This window comes from Leptonychotes weddellii, chromosome 16 (assembly GCF_054177405.1).
Source record: "Leptonychotes weddellii isolate Sample4059 chromosome 16, ASM5417740v2, whole genome shotgun sequence".
In the NCBI taxonomy this organism is placed as follows: domain Eukaryota; kingdom Metazoa; phylum Chordata; class Mammalia; order Carnivora; family Phocidae; genus Leptonychotes; species Leptonychotes weddellii.
This window is the reverse complement of record NC_138384.1, coordinates 47,857,594-47,881,577: the sequence shown is the minus strand read 5'-3', so window position 1 is coordinate 47,881,577 and position 23,984 is coordinate 47,857,594. Positions and strand designations below refer to the sequence as shown.

Here is a 23,984-nt window from a genome sequence, read left to right as displayed (position 1 = left end):
GCCCCGACATAGCATTTCTTATCACTTCTCTGTTGCTCTAGAGAAAGAAAACATGCATCATATATGTTCCACTGCCTTAAAATTGTAAAATATAACTCGGCACAAAAGCCACATGAGACCAATACATTGAATGCTATAAGAGACTCAAAAACAGTCGTTATTTTAGTCATATACTTGTGTGTTTGTCTTTGTGGTGTTTTCGCAAGACACAAAAACCTTCATCCACAAATATATTCATAAGTTTTTATCGCTGAAAGCATTTCTCAGTTTAGTGACAATAAAGAAAAACTCTATCATTTTTATTCTTTTTTATTGAATCTATAATTTTCTCTTTTATGTTTTATCCTCACTTACCTGTTTTAGTTGATATGTTCTGTGGTTTAATTGTGTTTGCATTCCCATTGTCCCTTTGAAACCTGCTGTGAACCTTCTTTTAGGGTTACTTCTGTATAGTGGTCTGTGTGTTTGTCTTAAAGTAATTCAATTTCAATCTGGGATAAAACTCAGGATATACTATTACTGAAGTTATGCCAAGATGTTTTTTGAAAGGTGAAGAACAATTCTACTGTTCTCATAGGTTAGTGTGGATTCATGGGTGAATTTATGAAAAAATGTTAGAATCTGATGTAGTGGGTAGTAAATGTTCAAAGACGAATTGTTTTGTTCTTGAAATTAGAAGTTGTAATTTCCACAATATTCTTTACGTTCAAAGTCATCCATTTCTTTTCTTTTTCTTTTTGGAATTTAAAAGTGTGGCACTTGAGCTAAGATATGGGCGTCACTTGCAAGCTCGTGAGAAATGTGGGAACTCAGATCCCACCTAGAAATCCAAATCAGATTATAAGTTTTGACAGGATCTTCACTTCATTGTCCTACACATCAACATTGGATGAGGACGGGTCTGGCTCACCTCTGCTTTTTGGTTAGCTATCCCTGTATTTATGTCTGTGGTGTATTGTGATAACCATGGCGTTGTAGTATGTTTTAAATCAGGGAGTGTGGTGCCTCCAATGTACTCTTCAGTTTGAAAATTATTTTGGGGGTGTTATACTGTGGCATCCACATGAATGTTAAGAGGGGTTTTGATCTTTTGCCAAAGAAAATGACATTGGAATTTTGATAGAGATTTTCAGTGTTACTTTTTATTCTGATCTCTGTTTTATTTATGTCTGATTTTTCTTCCTTATTTCCTTCCTCTAAATTTCATGTTTGTTTCTTCTTTTTTATGTTCCTTGTAGTATAACGTTATGTTGTTTATTTGAACTTTTTTCTTTTTTTTAAAGATTTTATTTATTTATTTGAGAGAGAGAGAATGAGAGACAGAGGGCACGAGAGGGAAGAGGGCAGAGGGAGAAGCAGACCCCCGCCGAGCAGGGAGCCCGATGCGGGACTCGATCCCGGGACTCCAGGATCATGACCTGAGCCGAAGGCAGTCGCTTAACCAACTGAGCCACCCAGGCGCCCTGAACTTTTTTTCTTAACTCAAGCATTTATAGCATTAAAAAAATTGAAAATGGAAAGTCTAGTGGGGAAAATTAGCAGAAATATACAAGTGATGACCAAACAATAAAATAGCATAAAAATAAAAATAGGCATTCTTTATGGTTTTCTATAGATCATGTCATCTGTGAACAGAGATAGTTTTCTTTTTCTTTTTGAATTGGATTCTTTTTATGTATCTTTTTCTTACCTGATTGTTCTGACTAGAATATCCAGTACTATGTTGAATGGAAGTGCTGAAGTCATTCCGTTACCTTGTTTCTGATCATACAGGAGAAGCATTCAGTCTTTTACTATTGAATATGTTAGATTTCAGCTTTCAGTACGTATGGCCTGTATTATGCTGAGGTGATTTCCTTCTATTCCTACTCTCGAGTGTTTTTAATCATGAAACTGTGTCCGATATGCTCACATTCTTGTTCTGCTTCAATTAATATGAACATGTCATGTTTGACCTTCATTCTGTTAATGCACACTCTTAAATTTAAAGATTTCCATATGTTAAAAGACCCTGAACTCCAGGAAGAATTCTCACTTGATTATGTTGTAAAATAGTAAAATGTGCTTTTGATTCAGTTTGCTTGATTTTATTGTGGACTTAGTATAAATAATTCCTCATAGTTAGTAGTTGGTAGTGTTCTTTGTTTGTAGTGTCTTCCTTTGGCTTTGATAACCTGGTAAAGCTGGTGTCTCAGAGATTGTTTGATAGTTTCCTTTCTCTTCACTCCTTGGAAATGTTGGAGGAGATTTGAAGTGCTTTCTCTTTAAATGTTTATTTGAATTCTGCAGTGAATTTATCTGGCACAGGACTTTCTTTGTTGGGAGTTTTGTTTTGTTTTACTTTTTCAATGTGTTTAATAGTGGTAGATTATTTGATATTTGTACTTTTTTATTATTTCTCCATAATGGAGTCAGGTAGGTTATACACTTGTTGAGATTTATACAAGTTTTTTTTAATATCTGTTTGTGGACATGTAATTATCCATCATCACCTCTTATAATTGTTTTTATTTCTTTGGTATCAGTTGTATTGCATCTGCTTTCACTTCTTTACTTCTGATTTTACCTAGTCTTCTTGCTTCCATTCTTTATTTAAAAGTATATTGATTTTGTTGATCTTTTCTGAAAATGCAATCTTCCTATTGATGTTTTCCTGTTTTTGCTATCGTATTTTGTTGATTTCTATTTTAAGTTTAAATTTCCTTCCTTCTGCTAGTTTTGGGATCAAATGGCACTTTTCCTGATTTTTTGAGGTATAGGATCATGATGTGTGCTCCAGCATGACAATACTATGGAACTATGTGATAGGCTATGTGATCTGTACATTGTCTGCGAGTTTGTCTCCCTGGAGGAATGAAGTCCTGATGATTCTTTCTCAGCCATATTGCTGAAGTTCTCTGATTGATTTTAATTTTGCGTATTAGAAGCTTTCATTATATTCATCTGAGAATAGTAAGTGGAATGATTTTACTTTTCTCTTATTCAATATCTTTCAGCTGTATCTTCACATGGCACCCAGAGTTTCCTGCCAAAGCTGTGCATAGAAGCTTCTTTCCAAAACGTGGCAGTGGGTAGATATAAACATAGTGCCCTTGACAATTTACACTTAATGATAGACTGGAAAAATGATGGGGAGAGTGAAGAGCATCAAAGATATCATGGAGGACATATCCAAACTGAGACAACTGTCCATAATATGAATCTCACTGCCCAAAATGATGAAGAATATAAAACACTTGGGAAAATATCCCTTCTTAAGTCTGCTACTTCTGCAAAGCAGTGTCTTTCTGTAAGCAAGGGATCAAATCAAATGGTGAAACATACATATTTGGAGAACGAGAATTTGGAAAATCTGGAAAGTTGCCTAGTCCACGCTGAAAATAATTATTTGAACCATTTTGAAAGTAGGATTGGATTTACCTTTGAGTCAAACATTTCTGAAAATCAGAGATTTAAAAATGAAGAACAAAGTGCTAAGTGGGATTCATTTGAGAGGTCCTTCACCGAGGAGTCAACCCTACAAGATGACCAGAGCATTTTCAATGAAAATAGAATTGCTCAATGCAGTGACTCTGGGAACAAATTTAACGAGGGTTCAAATGTTAATAAATGTGTGAGGACTCATTTTCCAGAGAATCATTATGAGTGTGATAAATATGTGGAAGTCTTTTATCAAAGCTCCAACCTGATTATACATAAGAGTATCCCTATGGGAGAGAATCCTTATAAATATAATGAGTGTGGGAAATCTGTTAACCAGTCCTCCAGTGTTGGTGATTATCAGAGAATTCACATGGAAAAAAACATATACAGATGTAATAAACCTGTGAACATGTTGAGTCAATCATCAGGACTAAACATACATAACACAGCCGCTACTGGACAGAAAACTTACATTTGTGAGGAATGTGGTAAAGCCTTTGACTGGCACTCAACACCATCTCAACACCAGCCAATGCCTACTGGAGAGAAACCTTACAAATGTGAAGAATGTAGCAAGGTCTTTATCCACCACTCACACCTTATTCAACATGACAGAATTCATCCTGGAGAGAAACCTTACCAATGTGAAGAATGTGGAAAGGCCTTTAACCAGCACTCAATGCTTACTCGACATCAAAGAATTCATACTGGAGAGAAACCTTACCAATGTGAAGAATGTGGCAAGGCCTTTAACCAGCACTCAAACCTTATTCAACATCACAGAATTCATACTGGAGAGAAACCTTACCAATGTAAAGAATGTGGCCAGGCCTTTAACCATCACTCAAGCCTTACTCAACATCACAGAATTCATAGTGGTGAAAAACCTTACATATGTAAAGAATGTGGCCAGTCCTTTAACCAGCACTCAAACCTTACTCGACATCACAGAATTCATAGTGGAGAGAAACCTTATATATGTAAAGAATGTGGCCAGGCCTTTAACCAGCACTCAAAGCTTACTGAACATCTCAGAATTCATACTGGAGAGAAACCTTACATATGTAAAGAATGTGGCCAGGCCTTTAACCGGCACTCACACCTTACTCGACATCACAGAATTCACAGTGGAGAGAAACCTTACCAATGTAAAGAATGTGGTAAGGCCTTTAACCAGCAGTCAAAGCTTACCGAACATCACAGAATTCATACTGGAGAGAAACCTTATATATGTAAAGAATGTGGTCAGGCCTTTAACCGGCATTCACACCTTACTCGACATCACAGAATTCATAGTGGAGAGAAACCTTACATATGTAAAGAATGTGGTGATACCTTTATCCAGCACTCACACCTGACTCGACATCACAGAATTCATACTTGAAGGAGTCCTAACCAAAATAATGTGCCAAGGCCTTTAAGCAGTGCTAAAGTCTAACTTCTGATCAGAGGATGTATACTGGAGAAGATTTTGCAAACATAATGAATTTGGCAAGCCCTTTAATCAGAAGTCAAGCTTCATTGACCATCAGAGAATTCGTATTGGAGAAAAAAACCTTAGAAATGTAAAGAGTGTGGTAAAACTTTTAGGATTGCTCAACTCTTACTCAGCATCTCAGAGTTCATACTGAGGGGAAACATTACAAAGGTAAAAGAATGTCTCAAGCCTCTAGCTGGAACTCCCAACTTCCTGAACATCATAGTTCTCATCACAGGATGGAAACTAAAATACAGAGAAATTTGCAGTGCCTTTAACTGGAATTCAATCCTTAATATCCAAAAATTCACACTAGAGTCAAACCCTACAAATTTATGAATGAGGAAAGACCTTCATTTTAAATACACACATTAGTAAACACTCGTGAGTGCATAAAGGACAGTAACTTGAAAGATGTAAATACTTAGAAATGTATGTAACTGAACATCAAATGTCAATAAATGTCACAGAAATCAAGTACAAAGCACTACGTCAGTCAGTCTATTCAGATATTACATCAGAATACTCATGATAAGGAATAATAACAAAGTTAAACTGTTAGAAATGTCTGTCCTATTCTTCAAAAGATTAAGTGGATAGATTTTTGCATAGTTCTAATTAATTTCAGTATGTGCTTTTTTTTAACATTGGCCCTGTCTGATATTTGTGTCTAGCAAATATTAATGTATCTCTACTCTCAATTCACTTCAGAAAATACATTTATTTTTAGTATGTGTGAAATTGTGTGACTGATTGTTGCTTCCTCAAAGATAGGAGCTCTCTCCTTCACTAGGTGGGACTCATGATATCTAATTATCCATGGAAGATAAAGGACAGTATAATATACAATATATAAAGAAAATCTAAATGAAGATATTGTTTGTGGTTATAACATTAATGACGGTTGTCATGAAAAAGGTGTTCAGAACATCAATCTCTTCCATTTATTGAAACTAAAGAACTTTCTGAATATTACAAATAAAATATTTTACCAACTGGTATTAGAGGAAAAACAGGTGGCAATCCAGTAAAATTCTGATGTATCCTCATGATAGCAATAGTTAGAGAATATTAGTGGATGTGGTTGAAAGGAAGAAATCCTCAACCATAAAGAGGGTAGCTGACTCTTCCCCAACATGGCATACATCCACATTTGTTGAGAAGGACCTCACACCTGAAAACTGTTGAAACCACTACTCCCACATCATTATATCAGTGCTTGAATGCTTTTTAATGCTTATATACTGTATTTTGAGCAAGGATTATAGAGGGGATTGAAATGCATAACTTAGTCTATGTGTGAACTTAATATATTTTAATTAATAAAACATAATGGTTTTTATCATGTTAACACGGATATGTAATGAATGAAGTGTTATCTGACTACCAATGTTAACCTATCTCATTTTATATAAGCTTGTAGGTAACTAATGGTATCTATCACCTATTTGGCAACAGAGTGGAAATATTATCTAGTAATCCGTTTTTCTCATTGGCCTTAATGTTTAGATAATGTGTGATTGTTTTTCCATTAGTTTATCTATTGTATCATTTTCTCCTCCTTGGGACTAGTGGGATCGTATAACAGATATATTATAGATTGTATGTGGGTCTTATTGATCAACTAAGTGAAGTACTCCATGACAGTGCTACTTAGCATACATTTTGTGTAGGCAGGAGTTTTGCAGGGGACTTTAAGTGACACAAGAGAATCTTACTAGTGCATTTCCTACACAACAAACTGCAGAGTCAGAAGTTAATGTACCTCGTGATAGGGCATTCCCAGTCCACCCTTGTGAGCAAACATTTCTCCTGTCTCCCATGACTTTCCCCTTATGTGTCCTTTAGAGAAGACTCCCACCGAACTTACTTAAACCTATTTTAGTTTGAAAGGCTATCTGGACTTCTCCCCGGGACCCTAAAGCACTCTACCATGGCCCCTAATAAAGTTATGTGCCCCACTTCATACATGTGGGTGTAGTTTTCATGTTTCTCTCTAGTAAACATACACTTATAACAATGGTTTGTGTGTAATAGATACCCCATAAGTTAGAGAAATATATTCCGGTAGGAGTGACATTGTAGCCCCAGTTAAGAGAAAGTACAGAGGATGAAGAATTGGCGTGAATTCTGCATGTGGAGAGAGGACACCTTTCCTGGGTTGCACAACTGACTCCCTGGATTTAGAAAAATAACTTACACTTTTTTATTTTCCTAGATATCTGCAGATCTCCATTTCTATTTATCCCCAGTTTTATTTCCACCTACATAGGCATCTCAAACGTTCTTCTTTGCCTGTGTTGTGGTGAGAATGTCCTCACTGACCTTTTCATTGGGATTAGAGACAAGTAAGGCCAATGGGTGTCAATTCAGACATTTAGCCCTGGCATGTGGGATGTAAATATAAGTAAAACCCAATGATGGCAGCATCTTTAGAGAGAAAGGTAAGACCTATTGAAAGAAAATGTGAAGAATTCTTTTCAGTGTGGGTAGGGAACCTAACGTGGCTCCCTTTAGTCATTCAGAAGACACAGTTACCTCTTGGTGGTGTCATCTGATGAATAAATGTAATGGAATAAAGGAATTGGCAAGTGTGGTGGGTTTCTGAGGAGTAGGGAAGTCCTATTTTATCTTCATGATTTAATTGAATTCCTGTGTGTTAGTGAGGACCAGATGCTGTTGTGATGACTCTATTTGCCCAGGTCTAGATCAGTGGCTGTGGATGGAGGAAGGGTATTCGATGATGCAGTCATTTAGTGCATAGCTTCAAAATACCACATGGTAGAGTAGATGTTGGAGATGAAGAAGCCTTCTGGACAGTGGAACAGGCAGGCTCAGCAAGGTGTGTGCTGTGGTTTCACCAAAGCGCTAGAATCCCAGGTGTATAACCCCAACACAGTTTAAATCCACTGTAGATGGGTATCGTTTCGTGGAAGCTGATGCACTGCTGTGGGGGACCTTCCTCCCTTTACCGCGTGCCATGATGAGTGTAGCTCTGTGCCATGGATTTCTTGGAGGAGTGGTACAACAGTCAGTGGCAGTGGGCATTTCTGCTTCAAACAGTCTGGTGCAAGTGTTGATTGACTGATAATAAAGAAGATGGGTATCTATATAGAATGGAATATTAGCCTTAAAAAGGAATGAAATCTTAACCGTTTGCAATGACACGGATGGATCTAGGTTATTATGCTAACGTAAAGAAGTCAGAGAAGGACAGATACCATGTGTTTTCACGCATATGTGGAATATAAGAAACAAACAAGCAAAGGAGAAACAAAAGCAGACAGGCAAATCAAGAAATAGACTCTTAATTATAGAGAAGAAACTGATGGTTACCAGAGTGGAGATGGATTTGAGAGAGGAGTTAAAGAAGTGATGGGAATGAAGATGTGCATTTCTTGTATTGAGCACTGGGTGTTGTATGGAATTGTTCAATCACTGTTGTACACCTGAAACAAATATGACAGTGCATGTTAACTCACTATAATTTAAATAAAACCTTTTAAAAAATACTTTGGTGTTTACAGATTTAAGAAATTTTATCCCTTATGTTAACTTACGTTACACAAAATACACCTTTGTAAACAAATTGGAACGTTTATCTTTTCTCCCTGATTCCTCCAGAATTCAGAGTGTCTCAGTAACTATTTTTATATTTTTTAATGCCTGTATATATATATATTCGTATAATTTCAGTAAGAATCTGTTCTCATGATGACAAGACACAAACAAACACTTTATACAACCATGGCTTTGACTGGAATGTCATAGCTGAGAAAGAGCTGCATAGACTCAGATACAACAAGACAGCTCTAGGGAACTAAGATTGACTTCATGGATCAAATAAGGCCCCCTTGGAAATGCCAGCCTGATACCTTGCTTAGGGAGTTCCTAGCAGCCTTACCATGTGAGCAAGGAAGATTACTTACTAGCAGGCGCAGGAACCTCAGGATATTTAGGGGACTTTCATGAAGAGAGGAGTTCACTGAAATCTGTAGTTACTGTCCATAAAGTCTGGTGGCACGAAAATGGCATGGACTCTGACCTGGAGATGCTATTAAAAGTTCGATTTAGAGATTCCTCATGAAAAGTTCCTGCAAAACTGTTTTTAAAGTGTCTGTAGCTCAACCTCCGTTCTACCTGCAGTTATGTAAATAATCAGGCCAAGTGTTTTTTTCTTAGACTATTTTGTAATCAAATTAGTGTTAATTTGACTATCTTTGGTAAAAATTTGTTTCAGTAACATTTTGTAGATACTAGATTTTAATAGTATTCAGTATTAACTGGACTACATCCTGATTTCTTCTAATGTCGACCAATGCATGGCTACAAGTCCCCAGACATTTTGAGTTTTCTCTCACCTTCCTACTTGGAATCATTTGAGAACTAAAATTTTTTTTTTTTTAAAGATTTTATTTATTTATTTGACAGAGAGAGACATAGCGAGAGCAGGAATACAAGCAGGGGGAGTGGGAGAGGGAGAAGCAGGCTTCCCGCAGAGCAGGGAGCCCGATGTGGGGCTCGATCCCACGACCGGAGCCGAAGGCAGACGCTTAACGACTGAGCCACCCAGGCGCCCCGAGAACTAAAATTGACATTTTTCCTGAAGCTCTGCAAACTTAATATGAATGACTTGTAAAGAAATTGTCATAATAGCTCATGTATAGACAGTCTTAGTACTGTGGCTCTGTGGACCACTGAAATACTACCAACGTAGTATTTAAACTATAAACCAGGACAAAATGTTAGGTTTCCCCTGCCTGCCCTCACTCTATCTTAAGATGCTTGAAATCTAACATATAGAAGTCTGCTCAGCTGGCTACCCTCAGAAATCAGAACCTGCCTTAACATTTGATCTAATCATTAATCATAGTTCATTTGTTTTCATATAAATGCCTCATTTAATCACAGTACTTAAGCTACAGGGCTACCTTTGAAAATACACCTGTATCATTGCCTTCTGAAACGAGTTTGACCAAACTGCCCTATTGGCAGGGTAAAATGCTAGATCAGGGACATGAAGTAATCTACCAGATCAACATGTAATACTTGAAACTCCCAAGGAAGTTTTAGATGGGGGAACTGAAGGAGCAGGACAAGCCTCTCTCTCCACCCACTGCCCCCTGCAAAATGCCCCTTTGGATAATTGAAGTTGAAGGTACTTGAGAACCTGCAGGTTCCAGAGGACATTCTACCCCTCCCCTGCCATTAACAACCCAGAAGAATCTAAATTGGGGGGGGGGGGTCTTTCCAGAACATGAGAGATTAACATGAAAAAGTTTATCTCTGAACCATCTTTAAGGTAAGACAAATACCTAAATACCAAAGATGTGCTCTTATTGCCCTGTGAAGTGTTTTCCTTTCCTGTGAAGCTCCTGACCCCCACCCCTTCTTTCCTTATTTCAGGATGACATTTGTACCTCCACTTCCCTGACAGTCTGGAACTTCCACTTCTGTGTGGATTTCCTGTACATATACCTATTAAATTTGATTTTTCTCCTGTTAATCTGTCTCATATGAATTTGATTCTAAGTCCAGCTAGAAAGACCTTTGAGGGGACAAGAATTCTTGTTCTCTGACGGGATTTAATTTAATGCCTCATTTCCTGGCATCCTATTTAAGTTATAAAAAGGTGGTGTAGCAGTAGAAAGTAGTTGTACAGGAGTTGATATTTTTGAGCTCAGGTTTTGGCCCTATTTCAGAAGGTCCTGTATTTGTTTCCTGCTTAGATAGTACATTATCAGTGTCTCCTTTAAAAGCGTCTGAGTAGAGGTTCCTGGGTGGTGCAGTTGGTTAAGCATCTAACTCTTGGTTTTGGCTCAGGTATGATCTCGGGGTCATGAGATGGAGCCCTGGTGTCGGGCTGTCAGGCTGCATGCGGAGTCTCCTTAAGAGTCTCTCCCTTGTCCTCTGCCTCTCCCCCACCCTGTGTTCTCTCTTTCTCTAAAATAAGTAAATCTTTTAAAAAAATAAAAGCTGCTAAGTAGCAATCAAAATATGTATCCCTCTCTATTTAATAGATGGCTCTCTTGAAGGGGATGCATAGCTACACAAATGAAGTATCTGAGGGATCCTCATTTAGACCACTTGAGCATTAAAATCCTTTGTATATTCTACTTATTTAGATGCTTGCAGATATGTAATCCATGTGTATTAAACCTGAGTCCCACCAGATTGTATGAAGGGGGTTTTCCATCCCATTTTTCCGGTTGTGATGGTTTATTTTCTATCCCTGTTGGTTGACATGCTAGCACTAGCTAAGGGAATTTAGCTGTGAAAGAATGTGCTAATTAGAGTTTAATCTTGCTGCTTCAGGTGTCACCCTGGAGATGGTGGATTGCGTTTTGTGTCTTGGTTTTCCCTGGAGTTAGCCTGGCTGAATTCAAAGTGCTCAACATGCTAAGTGGCTGATTCTTCTATGCTTCCCCTGATGGAGCAACTGAATTATTTGTGTGGGATGGCTGCCGGGTGCTGAAGTTGACTCTGCCACTCTCTACTGAGAGGAACTAATATCCTTTGTCTTGGCATTCATTCAGAATCTCATCTACAGAACGTGTCAAGGATTTAAATTGGTCACATTGTGAAGAATTTTAAGTTTCTAAGAGGCAGATGCATCTGTGCTTCTCCTGACTTTACAGTGTTTTGTGGCCATGCAGTATTACAGAAGAAAATCATCTTCTGGGACGCCTGGGTGGCTCAGTTGGTTAAACATCTGCCTTTCGTTCAGGTCATGGTCCTGGGGTCCTGTGATTGGGCCTGCGTCAGGCTCCCTGCTCACGGGGAGTAGGCTTCTGGTCCCTACTGACTTCCAAATTGGATCACTATAGGAAGTTATCTGTGCTGGTACCTCTGAAAGTAAGGCCTAGGATCCATATTTGATTTGTGTTTTTATTCTTTTTTTAAAGATTATTTATTTCTTAGAGCACAGTGAGCAAGAGAGAATAAGGGGGGGCGGGGAGAAGCAGGCTCCCCACTGAGTTGGGAGCCCACCCAGGGCTGGATCCCAGTGTGCTGGGATCATGACCTGAGCCGAAGGCAGACGCTTACCCACTGGAGTCCCCCAGGCGCCCCTGATTTGTGTTTTTAAATCAGCAAGAATGATTAATTTGATGGTGTGAGATTGGAAATGTCAAGGGCTTTCTTTAGTTACCGAGCAAAATGTCTGTCATTTATTGTGGCCTGTTTTCACTGTATGTGCTTTGTTTAATATTCTATTGATGTGAAAATCAAATTGATTGGATTTAAGCAGATATGAAATTGCTATGTTACATAGAATTCAGCCTTTCATTTACCTTATTGTTTGAATAAGGTGATTGTGAACAATTCTGTTGTCGTAAACTCTTCACAAATAATAGAAGTGGTGTAATTTTGTGGCTTAAGGTGAAACTGGAAAAAACAGAAAAGAAAATTTATAGACCCATGAGGTCATGTTAGCAGATGTCCTTAATAACTTCTGGTGTCACTTCACCTTATACCCTAGAGGTGTATTCCTTCTCAAAACACTTTGAATCAGAAAAATATCGTTCTTCTTTATCTGAGACGTTTTATGAGGTGTATCCTGTAATTATATCTGTAGGCTAGTGCTGATTAACTACTTGTAAGCTAGTGGGGTCACATGCCTATGTCTTGAGCCTAGGCTACATGTCCCTTGTCTGGTACAGCTGTGCCTGGGAATATATGACCTGTAGTTTGCTTTCTTACATCTGAACTGACAAGATCAATGCTAGCTTCATTAGATCAATTTTGTGTTGATCCTGCCAGGGAGCATGAATTTCTGTTCCCTTCAAGGTCCTTCTACCTGGACTAAGAATCCAATTGAAATGAGACAGATTAACAAGAAAGATCAACTTAAATTTTATAAGTGTAAGGAACCCTCACAGGCATGGCAATCCCAAAGGCAATCAGGCAAAATGAGGTATTTATGTCTTCCTGAACTAAGAAGGAGGACCAGGGATTTTCAAGTGGAAAAACGTACTTCACAAGGCATTAAGAAGAGTAGATGTTTGATACTTAGATGTTTGCCACGTCACAGGTGGGTCACTCAGATAAAATTTGTCACTACTAATAACCCATATTCTGTGAAGACCCCCAGGTTAAATCCTTCTACAAAGTTAAGGGATAGTAAAAAGTTTCTCTTAAGCCAGGGCGTCAATTACCTTTAGCCCAAAAGAATGTTCATCTTGGGGGGCAGCCTACCCTTGGTCCCTACAGAACATTGCTTTAAACATTGCTATGTATGTCTCTGTATGTAGACTTGTGTGTCATGTTACATAAACTCAGATAACCTTGGTTAAAACCTCATTTCTTCCATTTACTGGACGTTTGGCAAAATACTCTCGTAAGAGAAAAAAAAATATGTTTGGTCTCATAAATTATTTTGTTGGTTTGTTTCCTTGCATTAACTTACAATACTACCTGGTTTCTAGTAAATGTTTTTTTTTTTTTAAAGATTTTATTTATTTATTCATGAGAGACAGAGAGAGAGACAGAGGCAGAGGGAGAAGCAGGCTCCCCGCGGAGCAGGGAGCCCGATGCGGGGCTCGATCCCAGGACCCCGGGATCATGACCTGAGCCGAAGGCAGACGCTTAACCAACTGAGCCACCCAGGCGTCCCTCTAGTAAATGTTTAAAAAGGATTGTTGTTGCTATTCTTTGTGTTCTAGTAGCACGTATAATTTCCATAAAAACATTCCATTCAAACTCATCAAATAACAGTATTTGGGGAAACCATTTTCTAGAATTCTACAATGTTCTCTCTTCTCTATTGAGGACAATACTGGGTTGAAAATTAAAGAATCCAACAGAACTCTTATTTCTCTTTTTAAAACAAATGAGTCTTATATCTAAGTGACACCTGTTCACCTTTCTGGAGCCAAGAGAGAGCCCTGGGATGTGAAGAGAAAGGAGCCTTACATCCAGGTAGGTGGGAATGAGTAAAGCAGATGACGCAGGTGAGGTGTAATGGTCAAAGCGGAGAACACACCTGAATGTGTGATTTGGGAAGTGCAACTTGAAATGATTATCTTAAAATACATGTGAACTGTGGTATAATTTATACCTAAATGCTTATTTTATTTTATTTATTTATTTTTAAAGATTTTATTTATTTATTTGAGAGAGAGAGAGAGAGAGCACATGAGGGGGGGGAGGGTCAGAGGGAGAAGCAGACCCCCCGCCGAGCAGGGAGCCCGATGCGGGACTCGATCCCGGGACTCCAGGATCATGACCTGAGCCGAAGGCAGTCGCTTAACCAACTGAGCCACCCAGGCGCCCAAAATGCTTATTTTATATAGCAGTGATACTCAGCATATTGTACAACAATCATGGTCTTTCTCTGTATGTTTGTTCGTGATGTTGCTTCTCAAGGATGAAGTACAGCCTTGGCATTCTTTGTAGAAGTGGCAATATCTCTTAACAAATTCTCTAGTGTCATTTAATGAAGCTCATCCATAAAATTTTTATTAGAACATTTTATGATCGACTGTGATGAATTTTCTGTGCACAATTTATGCCACATAACACATGCTAATGTGTTAAACATTAGCAGAAACTAAACAAAGCAGAAAATGCTTGCTTTGAGTGCCCGGTCTCGGTTTAAAACTATCGTTATATGGAAGGATCCTTGTATAATAGCGTATCTGTTTTATTCAGAAGTATTACAGGTAACATTTCTCCTATTGTTTGCATTCAGTAAAACTTCATTTTTATTGATAGTTTCTACAGCGTTAGTGAATTGTGCTTTTGTTTTTTTTTCTGTTTTATAGTTTTGGATAACAATTTTCAACTTAGGAGTTCAAAGACAGTATAGGGTTTAATTGAAATAGGAATCAGCCATATGTCAAATGCCAATAAAATTATGTGTGTATTTGTTTGTACAAATATTACCCGTACATTGTTGGTTCATGACTTACCTTGTTTGTTTCTTTTCTTGGTTGGTTGTCAGTGGTGGTTTTATATTGTGTGTTTATCCTGGGTAAGTTGTTATATGGAATTAATGTCATCATCTATTTGTGGATGAATTCATATTCTCTTTTGAAAGAAACACCTTTTTGAACTAAAGGTAATTTTTTAAAAATTTGTATCTCTTCAGTTTTAGGTGTCATTATTCTTCATTGTGGTCAAAAATATATGCCATGAAATTTACCATTTTAACCATTTTTAACTAAAGTGTTAAGTGTGTTGACATTTTTGGAATACCAATTTCTAGAATTATCTCATCCTGTAAAACTAAAACTTAGTAACTGTTAAGTACCCACTTCCACACTTGCGTCTGAGATCCTGGCACCGTCTCTTTCTTTCCTTCCTTCCTTTTCATGAGGTTCACATTAGGTTTAGTCACTGAAATGAAATCATAGTGTATCTGTTTCTGTGACTCATTTATTTCACTTAGCATCACGTTTTAACCATGTTGTATAAAGTGACAATATATGTCTCTTTTTTCAAGGCTGAATATTATTCTAGTGAATGTATATGCTACATTTCTTATGCATTCATAAGTATTTCTGTTGCTTTCATTTATTATTGGCTTTTCTGAATAATGCTGCTGTGAATATCCCTGTGCAAACATCTCTTGTGGATCCCACTTTGAATTGCTTTGGTTATATACTGTCAAGTGGGATGGCTGGATCATATGGTATTATGATTTACAACTCTTTGAGGAACCCCCATTCCGTTTTCCATAGTGATTGCTTCATATGCATTTCCTCTAGCAGTGTATAAGGGGTCCAATCTCTCCTCATCCTTTCCAGCACGTGTACTTTTTTTGTTGTTGTTCGTGCTTAATAGTGGGATCTGGACAGGTGAGGGGTGATGACTCACTGTTTGATTTATATTTTTCTAATGAATAGTTAGGTTGAGCATCTTTCCTGTGCCTTGTCCATTTGTATATATTTCTTGGATTGTGCCCATTGAAAATTTTGTGCAGTTACTAATCATGCTAGTTGCTGTTTGGTTGTCATTGCAAGAGTTCTTTCTCTGTTCTAAATGTTAAATCCTTCTGCTCTAGAGGCTCTGCAAAAAAAATTCCTTGCATTTTTCAAGTTGCCTTTTCACTCCACTGACTGTTTCCTTAGAATTACTTTCTCTGGGGGTGCCTGGGTGGCTCAGTCAGTTAAGTGTCTGACTTAGGCTCGGGTCATGATTTCAGCGTCCTTAGATTGAGCAGCCCTACATCCAGCTATATGCTCAGCAGGGAGTTTGCTTCTTCCTCTTCCTCTGCCCCTTCCTCCCGCTCATGCCCTCCCTCTCTCCTCTCTTTCTCTCTCAAATAAATAAAATCTTAAAAAAAAAAAGAATGACTTTTTCTGATTTCAATATGTTTGAATATATTGTTTCATTTCATTACTCTCAAGGTATTTACTGGGTTATTTTCTTTATAATTTCATTTTGACCCATTGATTGTTCAAGAGCATGTTGTTTAATGTCCAAATATTTGTGGCATTTCCAATTTCCCATCTGCTCTTCATTCTTTGTTTTATTCCATGGTGATCAGAAATGATACTTACGATACTAATCTTTAAATTTGTTAAGACGTGTTTTGTAGACAGTCTGTGCTAGAGAACATTCTGTGTGTGACTGAGAAGATTTGTGTATCCGACTCTTGCTTGGTGGAGTGGTCTGTATACGTCCGTCATACGTAATCAAGTGCTCTCCTTCCTGGACTTGAATGTGGTCTTTCTGTCCAGTTAAATCAAGGTATTAACCTCTGCTACTATAATGATGCTGTTGATTTATTCCTTCAGTTCTGCCTTTTGTGCTTCACATGTCTGGGATCTCTGTTGTCAGGTGCACACATAATTGTTAGCAGTATCTGGGTAGTTTCGTTTCCTTATGTATGTATGTTTTTCTCTTCTGAAACTCTATGAATTTACATGTATTTGTATGGTATTAGTATGGCCTCCTGTGCCCTCTTTTGGTTTCCATTTTCATGAAATGTGCTTTTACATACTTTTACTTGCATCTTAGGTGTGTCCTTAGACTTAATGTGACTCTCTTGTAGACAGGAGGATGTTGCATCTTGTGTTTTACTCATTCAGCCAATTTATGCCTTTTAATGGGGGGCGTTTAATCTACTTACCATCAAAGTAATTAGGAAAGGGAAGTACTGCTGCTGTCTTTTCATAGTTTTCTGTACTTCTTGTGGCTATTTTATCCTCCTTTCCCTCCCAGTGTGCTTCATTATATTTGTTTGATGTTTGTAGTGACATGCTTTGATACGATTCTCCTTTCCTTTTTATATCTTCTGTTGTTGGTTTTTTTTTTCACCCCGGTTACCATAGGGATTACTTAAAACCTCTCAAAGCTGTAACAAACCATTTTAACCTAATATCGTCAAGAGCATGCAAAACTACTGCTTATCCTGTCCATCCCTGTACCCACTGTAGGTCGCTCATAACCCTATATTTAATAATTCTGTCTTTTCTGTTGTGTACTCTATAATTTAGATATATCATTTTTATTCTTTTTTTTTTTTTTAAAGATTTTATTTATTTATTTGAGAGAGAGAATGAGATAGAGCATGAGAGGGGGGAGGGTGAGAGGGAGAAGCAGACTCCCTGCCGAGCAGGGAGCCCGATGCGGGACTCGATCCCGGGACTCCAGGATCATGACCTGAGCCGAAGGCAGTCGCTTAACCAACTGAGCCACCCAGGCGCCCCTTATCTTTATTCTTTTATTTATTTTTTTTTAAGGAAGAGAGAGAGCATGCATGGGAGTGGGGGGAGGGGCAGATGGAGAGGGAGAGAGAGACTTAGAGCCCAGTGCGGGGCTTGATCTCACAACCTGAGATCTTGACCTGAGCCAAAATCAACCACGCGCCCCTATGTTTTTATTCTTTAAAATAATTCAGTTCAGTAAGAAAATAGCAGTCTGTGCTACCTCATTACAATATTCTAGGTTTCTATATTTGTGTAAACATTTACATTTACCAGAGAGCTTTATATTTTCATGTGGTTTTAATTACTGTTTAGAATCTTTGTGCTTTAACCAGAAAGACTTTCTTTAGTGTTTCTTGTAGGACAGGTCTAATGGTACACTTCTAGGGGATTTGACTTGGGTATGCCTTCATTTGTCCATTTTTGAAGGACATTTATGCCACATACAGTGTTTTTGGTTGATATTTTTTTTGGTCTTTCGGTACTTGAAGATTTTATCCCTTGCATTTCTTTTTGTAAGTTCTGCTGAGAAACCATTAATGTTCTTAGAAGAGCTCTGTTACACAGGAGAAATTAGTTTTGTCATGCTGTTTCAAAGCTCTCTGTTCACTTGTGATTTCTGATAAATTAATTATAATGTGTCTGTGTCTTCATGTCTTGACATCTATCCTACTTAGAATTCACTGAGCTTCTTGAACATGTCTCTGTTTTTCCACAATTGTGGAAGTATAAGCCAGTTGTTCTTCATGTAAGCTATCTGCCCCTTTCCACTCTGCTCTCCTTGGGGGGAGTCCCCCTTAATGTGTATATTGGTCTACTTATTGGTGTCCCATAAGTCCCTTGGACCCTGTCCTTTTCCACAAGTTTTTTATTCTCCTCAGTGGATAATTTAAAATGAGGGATCTTTATGTTGTCTAAGTCTTTCTTCTACTTCATCAAGTCAGGTGCTGACCCTTTAGTGTACTTTAAAATTTAGTTCGTACTTTTTAGCTCCTAATTTCTGTTAGGTTGTTTTTTAAACTTCCTGTCTTTGGATTTTCATTTCGGTCATGCATACTTTACTGGATTTCATTTAGTTACCTGGTTTCTACTCTTCCTTCATGAGCACTTTTATGATAGTTAGTTTGAATCCTTTGTCAGGTAATTTATAGTTCTTTATTAGTTTAGGGCCAGTTTTTGGAGGTTTGTCTTGTTCCTTTAATTGTAACACGTTTTTCTGCTCCTTTGTATGCCTTGTGATCTTTTGGTGATGTTTGGAAATTTAAAAACCAGCCCTGGACCCAGAATTTATGTACTTGCTTTGTAATGGAGAACACAGATAACAGCCATCTGTGCGGTAATTGTGGGGCCTATCAAACATACTCTGGGGATGTGTAATGTCTGAGTGTTTGTACTTTCACAGTTAGATCATTGTTGTTGTTTCCTGTTAATTACACATGATCTTCAGCACTGCAGTCTCTGGCTTTTGAGCAAGTCTTACCTGTTCTGTGAGTAGTCACCACAATGCATCAAGTGGGTTTTCCCATTGTTCCCATTCCCTCAGCCTTCCATGTCATGCATGAAGGAAACAAGTCCTCCAGGCAGCTGTAAAGAAGCCAGATTATTGCCCACAAAGTTCACGCGTGTCTTTCCTGAGCAGAGTTGAGAGTTTTCTCGCAGTCTTGTCATGGAGTGCCAGGTCGGGTGAACAGCTACTGGGGCAAGGTAACAAACTTTCCTTCTCTCTTCAAACAGGCTTTTCTTCATTTGTGTTTGCCTGAGGGTGCTGTGTTCTCCCAGCTGGCTTCTGGAGCACTCAGAAAGGCAATTTGGTTAGTTTGTGTCTTCATGAAGGAGCAAAGTCCTCCTCCTTCCTATTTCTCCATCTTACTCATGTCATCTGATGAATATTAATTTTATACATTAGCATTTTAAAGTATATACTTGCAAGCATACTATGTGGGATAATTTATTTGGTATTTTTCAATTAGGTCTTCTCATGACACCTGGGATTTTTTACAAAAAACAGTCAAAGAAAATGTATTCCATAACCTGCTACTGGGAAGACAGTGGAAGCTGCATCTTTGAGATCACAGTTAATGAAAGACTGAGAAGAAAAAAAAAAAAAAAAAGAAAGACTGAGAAGGAGGGCGGAAACAGTGTTATAATGGATATAACTAAACCAGGACAATTACCCTAATCGAATCCTTCCTGCCAGAAGAAATAGAGAGTAGAAAACATTTTGGGGAAAATCCCGCTTTAAGACCATTATGTTTGCAGAACTCTGAATACAAAGCCTCAGCTCCTTTTTTTATACATACGTTTTCTCTGAAAACAAAAGCAGACATTCTGGAAAATTACCTATTCCATGCTGCAAGTAATGATTTGAACCATTTCAAATATAGGAGGTATTAATTATTCAAAGATTTCTATAAATTAGAAATTTGAAGATTAAAAGTCTAATAATCAATTTCAGAATTCCCTTCCGGAGGGTTCATGATTCTTCTACCAACAAATAGTCTGTCCTATTCCAGAGTCCCTAATTTTGATACATATTGGAGTGTCTTTATCCAACCATCACTGTTCAATAGATACCACATAATACATAATTTGGAGCAGCATTTTGTGTGTGATGAACTTTGGCTGGCCTTTTGTGAGGACTTGATCTTCAATAATTACCAAGGTGTTTATAATGGAGAAAAAATTTATGAATGTGATAAATACGGAAATAAACATTAACAAGGGTAAATCCTAATAAACTTTAAAGAACTCAGTTTCCAGATACCAGTATAAAACAAATGCATGTTGGAAAGTCTTTTATCAAGCTTTAACCTTTTTATATGTCATCATATCTTTCCTGAAGAGATGATTTACTAATGTAGTAAATGTGTCAAAGCTTTAAAGCAGTGTTCAAAACTCAACAGCATAGACTTCATACTGAGAAGAAACCTTACATATGTAAGGAATATGGCAAAGCCTTTACCCAGCATTCAAGACTTCCTGGACATCAGAGAACACATACTGGGGAGAAACCTCAAAAATGAAATGAATGTGACAAAGCCTTTTACTGGCACACAAAACTTTCTAAACATCAGAGAATACATACTGGGAAGAAATCTTACAAATGTAAACAATTTGGTGAAACCTTTAAGCATTGCTTAAAACTTCTTTGACATCAGAGTATACATATGTAGGAGAATCCCAACCCCTGCATTGTACCAGAATCAACTGTACTTATGAATGCAATGGGATCGCCTAAGAAGTATTACGTCTTCCCAGTAGCATTAAGCCTCAAATGATTTGAGATTATCTTTCCCAAATTTATATATTGTATATTTTCCTCCCTTTTGTAACTACTGGGACCTTATGACTGCTATAATGCAGATGATATAGAAGTATTATCGAGAGGGGTGCCTAGATGGCAGTCAGTTAGGCCTCCAGCTCTTGATTTCAGCTCAGGTCCTGATCTCAGGTTCATGAGATCGAGCCCTGTGTCAGACTCTACACTTAGTGGCCAGTCTGCTTGAGATTTTCTCTCCCTCTACCCCTCTTGCTTGTGCTCTCTGTCAAATAAATAATAAAGTGAATCATTAAATAAAAAGTATAATAATGTAGCTATCTCACTTTTTGGTATTGCTGCCTTGGACCCCGTTTGATATAACTAGGCTGTTCGCAGGAGGTTTGAACTGACTTGCTCCTCCTGATAGCGAATATATTCGATAACAGTCCTCACAGTTACAAGCTAGTGTAAGTTCCTGATATGACAACCCCAGCAGTCCTTGTAAACAACAATCTCCATTCCCAGTATATTTCCCTTGTGCATTCTGTAGAGAAGACCCCTACAGAGGTTATCATACTCCACATATTTTGGTTTGAATTGTGCCTTCTAGACTTGCCCATGAAGTGCAAGGCGTGCCAACCATGGACCCTAATAAATGTATCTGCCCCAGTTCCTGCCTCTTTCTCTGCCTGCACTCCTTGACTCCATCATGTACTTGTCAAGGCATATCGTGTACCCACTCTAGGATCTATGAGTAATGAACTTGGCCATTTCATTTTCCTTGGTGTCCTTTTATTGAAACTTGACTCACCACAAAAGCCCAGGGACTCTACAAATGCTAGTGTAACGGGCGCCCGGGTGGCTCAGTCGTTGAGCGTCTGCCTTCGACTCAGGTCATGATCCCAGGGCCCTGGGATCGAGTCCCGCATCAGGCTCCCTGCTCCGCGGGAAGCCTGCTTCTCGCTTCTCCCTCTCCCACTCCCCCTGCTTGTATTCCCTCTCTCGCTGTGTCTCTCTCTCTCTGTCAAATAAATAAATAAAATCTTTAAAAAAAAAAAAAGGCGCTCGGGGTGCCTGGGTGGCTCAGTCGTTGAGCATCTGCCTTCAGCTCAGGACATGATCCCAGGGTCCTGGGATCGAGCCCCGCATCGGGCTCCCTGCTCCGCGGGAAGCCTGCTTCCCTCTCTCCCACTCCCCCTGCTTGTGTTCCCTCTCTTGCTGTTTCTCTCTCTGTCAAATAAATAAAATCTTAAAAAAAAAAAAAATGCTAGTGTAACAAAGTCACTAGAAATATACTTATAAGCCATACCTGCAGAATTGTAAATCACCATTTATAAAGTTTTATTCTATACTATTCTTTGTTCATGAGGTTTTTTTTGCGTGTCCTGAGCACAAAAGATTCCCATGGCTTTGGTATGCATGGAATGCAAATTGTAAATACACAGAGCTTAAGATATAATTTAGGTGTAAAAGAACTAAGGAAAATGTGTTTGTATGTGTACCAACATTTAACTATTAGTAGACTACTGTTGACCAGAAACCTTACTGAGAACATAAACAGTTTGATCACATATTTGGAATGTTATTAGTAAAACCATAGGGCCACAACTCTCTGATCACAGAAGATGAACAAAACTGCTTGTTCAATGCTGGTAATCTGTATTTTGACCTAGGATCATACAGTGGTTTTGCAGTAGCTTATTTAGACCATGTTTGAACTTATTTAATTAATGAAACTGAATGTTTTGTGTGTGCCTGTTAATACTGATGTGTGGTGAATGATATGTTATCCTTGCACTAATTTTAACCTACTCCACATTAAACAAAGTTGTACGTAAAGAGACTAACTATAATGTATTGTTGAACCTTGAACACCATGGGATTGAACTGTGCATGTCCACTTAACATGTACGTATTTTTTATAGTACACTACTGTAAGTGTATTTTCCCTTTTTTTTTTAAAGATTTTATTTATTTGAGAGAGAGAAGGAGGGAGAGCACGAATTGGGGGAAGGGCAGAGGGAGAGAGAAAGGGAGGTGCAGACTCCCCGCCAAGGGCAAAGCTCCATACCAGGCTTGATCCCAGGACTCTGAGATGGTGACCTGAGCTGAAGTCAGACGCCTAAACAACTGAGCCACCTAGTCGCCCCTCCTCATGATTTTCTTAGTAGCATTTTCTTTTCCCTACCTTCGGAGAAGTCAGATCCTGTCTTCATGATTTCATAAATTCCTATGTAGTATTGAGGACAGATGCTGTTGGATGATAGAGATTCCTGTACTTTTCAGGCCAAAACCCATGGGAGTGGAAGGAGAGGGGTTGGTGGAAGATGCAAATGTTGTGGCCATACCCTTCAAATGTCATGTGGCAGAGTAGTTGTTGGAAATGTAGAAGCCTTGTGGACACTGGAAGTATCAGGAAGGTGTGTGCTGTCATTTTTCAAAGCACTAGAATCTTAGGTATATAAGCCCAACGTCAGTCTGGTCCACTCTAGATGGATGTCATTGCAGTGAAGCTGATCCACAGCTGGTAGGAAACTTGGTTCTGCTTGAGCCCCATGTCGACTGTTATTCTTTGAGGTCTGTTCAAGGCACTGATTAGTTGGGGGACAGTTCACCAGTCAGAGAGAGTGAGCATTTCTGCCTCAAACAGTCCACGTACTTTTTAAAAATAGATGTACCTATGTTCACTCACAGCTCATGCTGCATTTTTAACCATCCTATGGGCAGCATGAAAGAGGGTTTCTGTCCGTTGTGGAAACTGATACCATGAAGTTGGGTAGTAGGTTGTGCTCACATTTAACATTGGTATAAGTGAAGTATAATGATGCTTTTTTGGGTAGCTGTTGTTTGTGTTCAGCTACACCATGAAAAGGCAGATGTGTCCTTATAGAAAAGAAGATGTATATTGTGTATTATGTATGTAATGAGTAGGTAGATGCTCATGTCTGATAAAATGGCTCATACACACTATGGTATACTCTAGTTGTTCCATTTCTTCTCTCTGCTATTGTCTAGCAGCAGACATCGTGCTAACACTTGTTGTCATGGCCAAAGACGCTTGCCCCACCTTCAGGCATCAAACCATGTTCCATGCATCAAGGAGGTGGTGGTAATCTGCTAGGACTCAGGGAATTTGTTTTAGAACCACTCCTTTCTCTCTCAGAGCAGGCCA

General features: G+C 38.5%; 2 protein-coding genes across 5 annotated transcripts in view; both read left to right on the top strand.

Annotated features, from left to right (window-relative positions):
• Window positions 1-8,412, top strand: part of LOC102738890 (uncharacterized) — a 25,070-nt gene extending 16,658 nt beyond the window's left edge. The window contains 1 exon segment of the mRNA XM_031032249.2: window positions 2,997-8,412. Within this exon segment, the coding sequence (XP_030888109.2) occupies window positions 2,997-4,861 (1,865 nt within the window). The 3' untranslated portion in view covers window positions 4,862-8,412.
• The window catches only part of ZNF845 (zinc finger protein 845), a 180,659-nt gene that overhangs the window by 42,099 nt on the left and 114,576 nt on the right, over window positions 1-23,984 (top strand). The window lies entirely within an intron of this gene.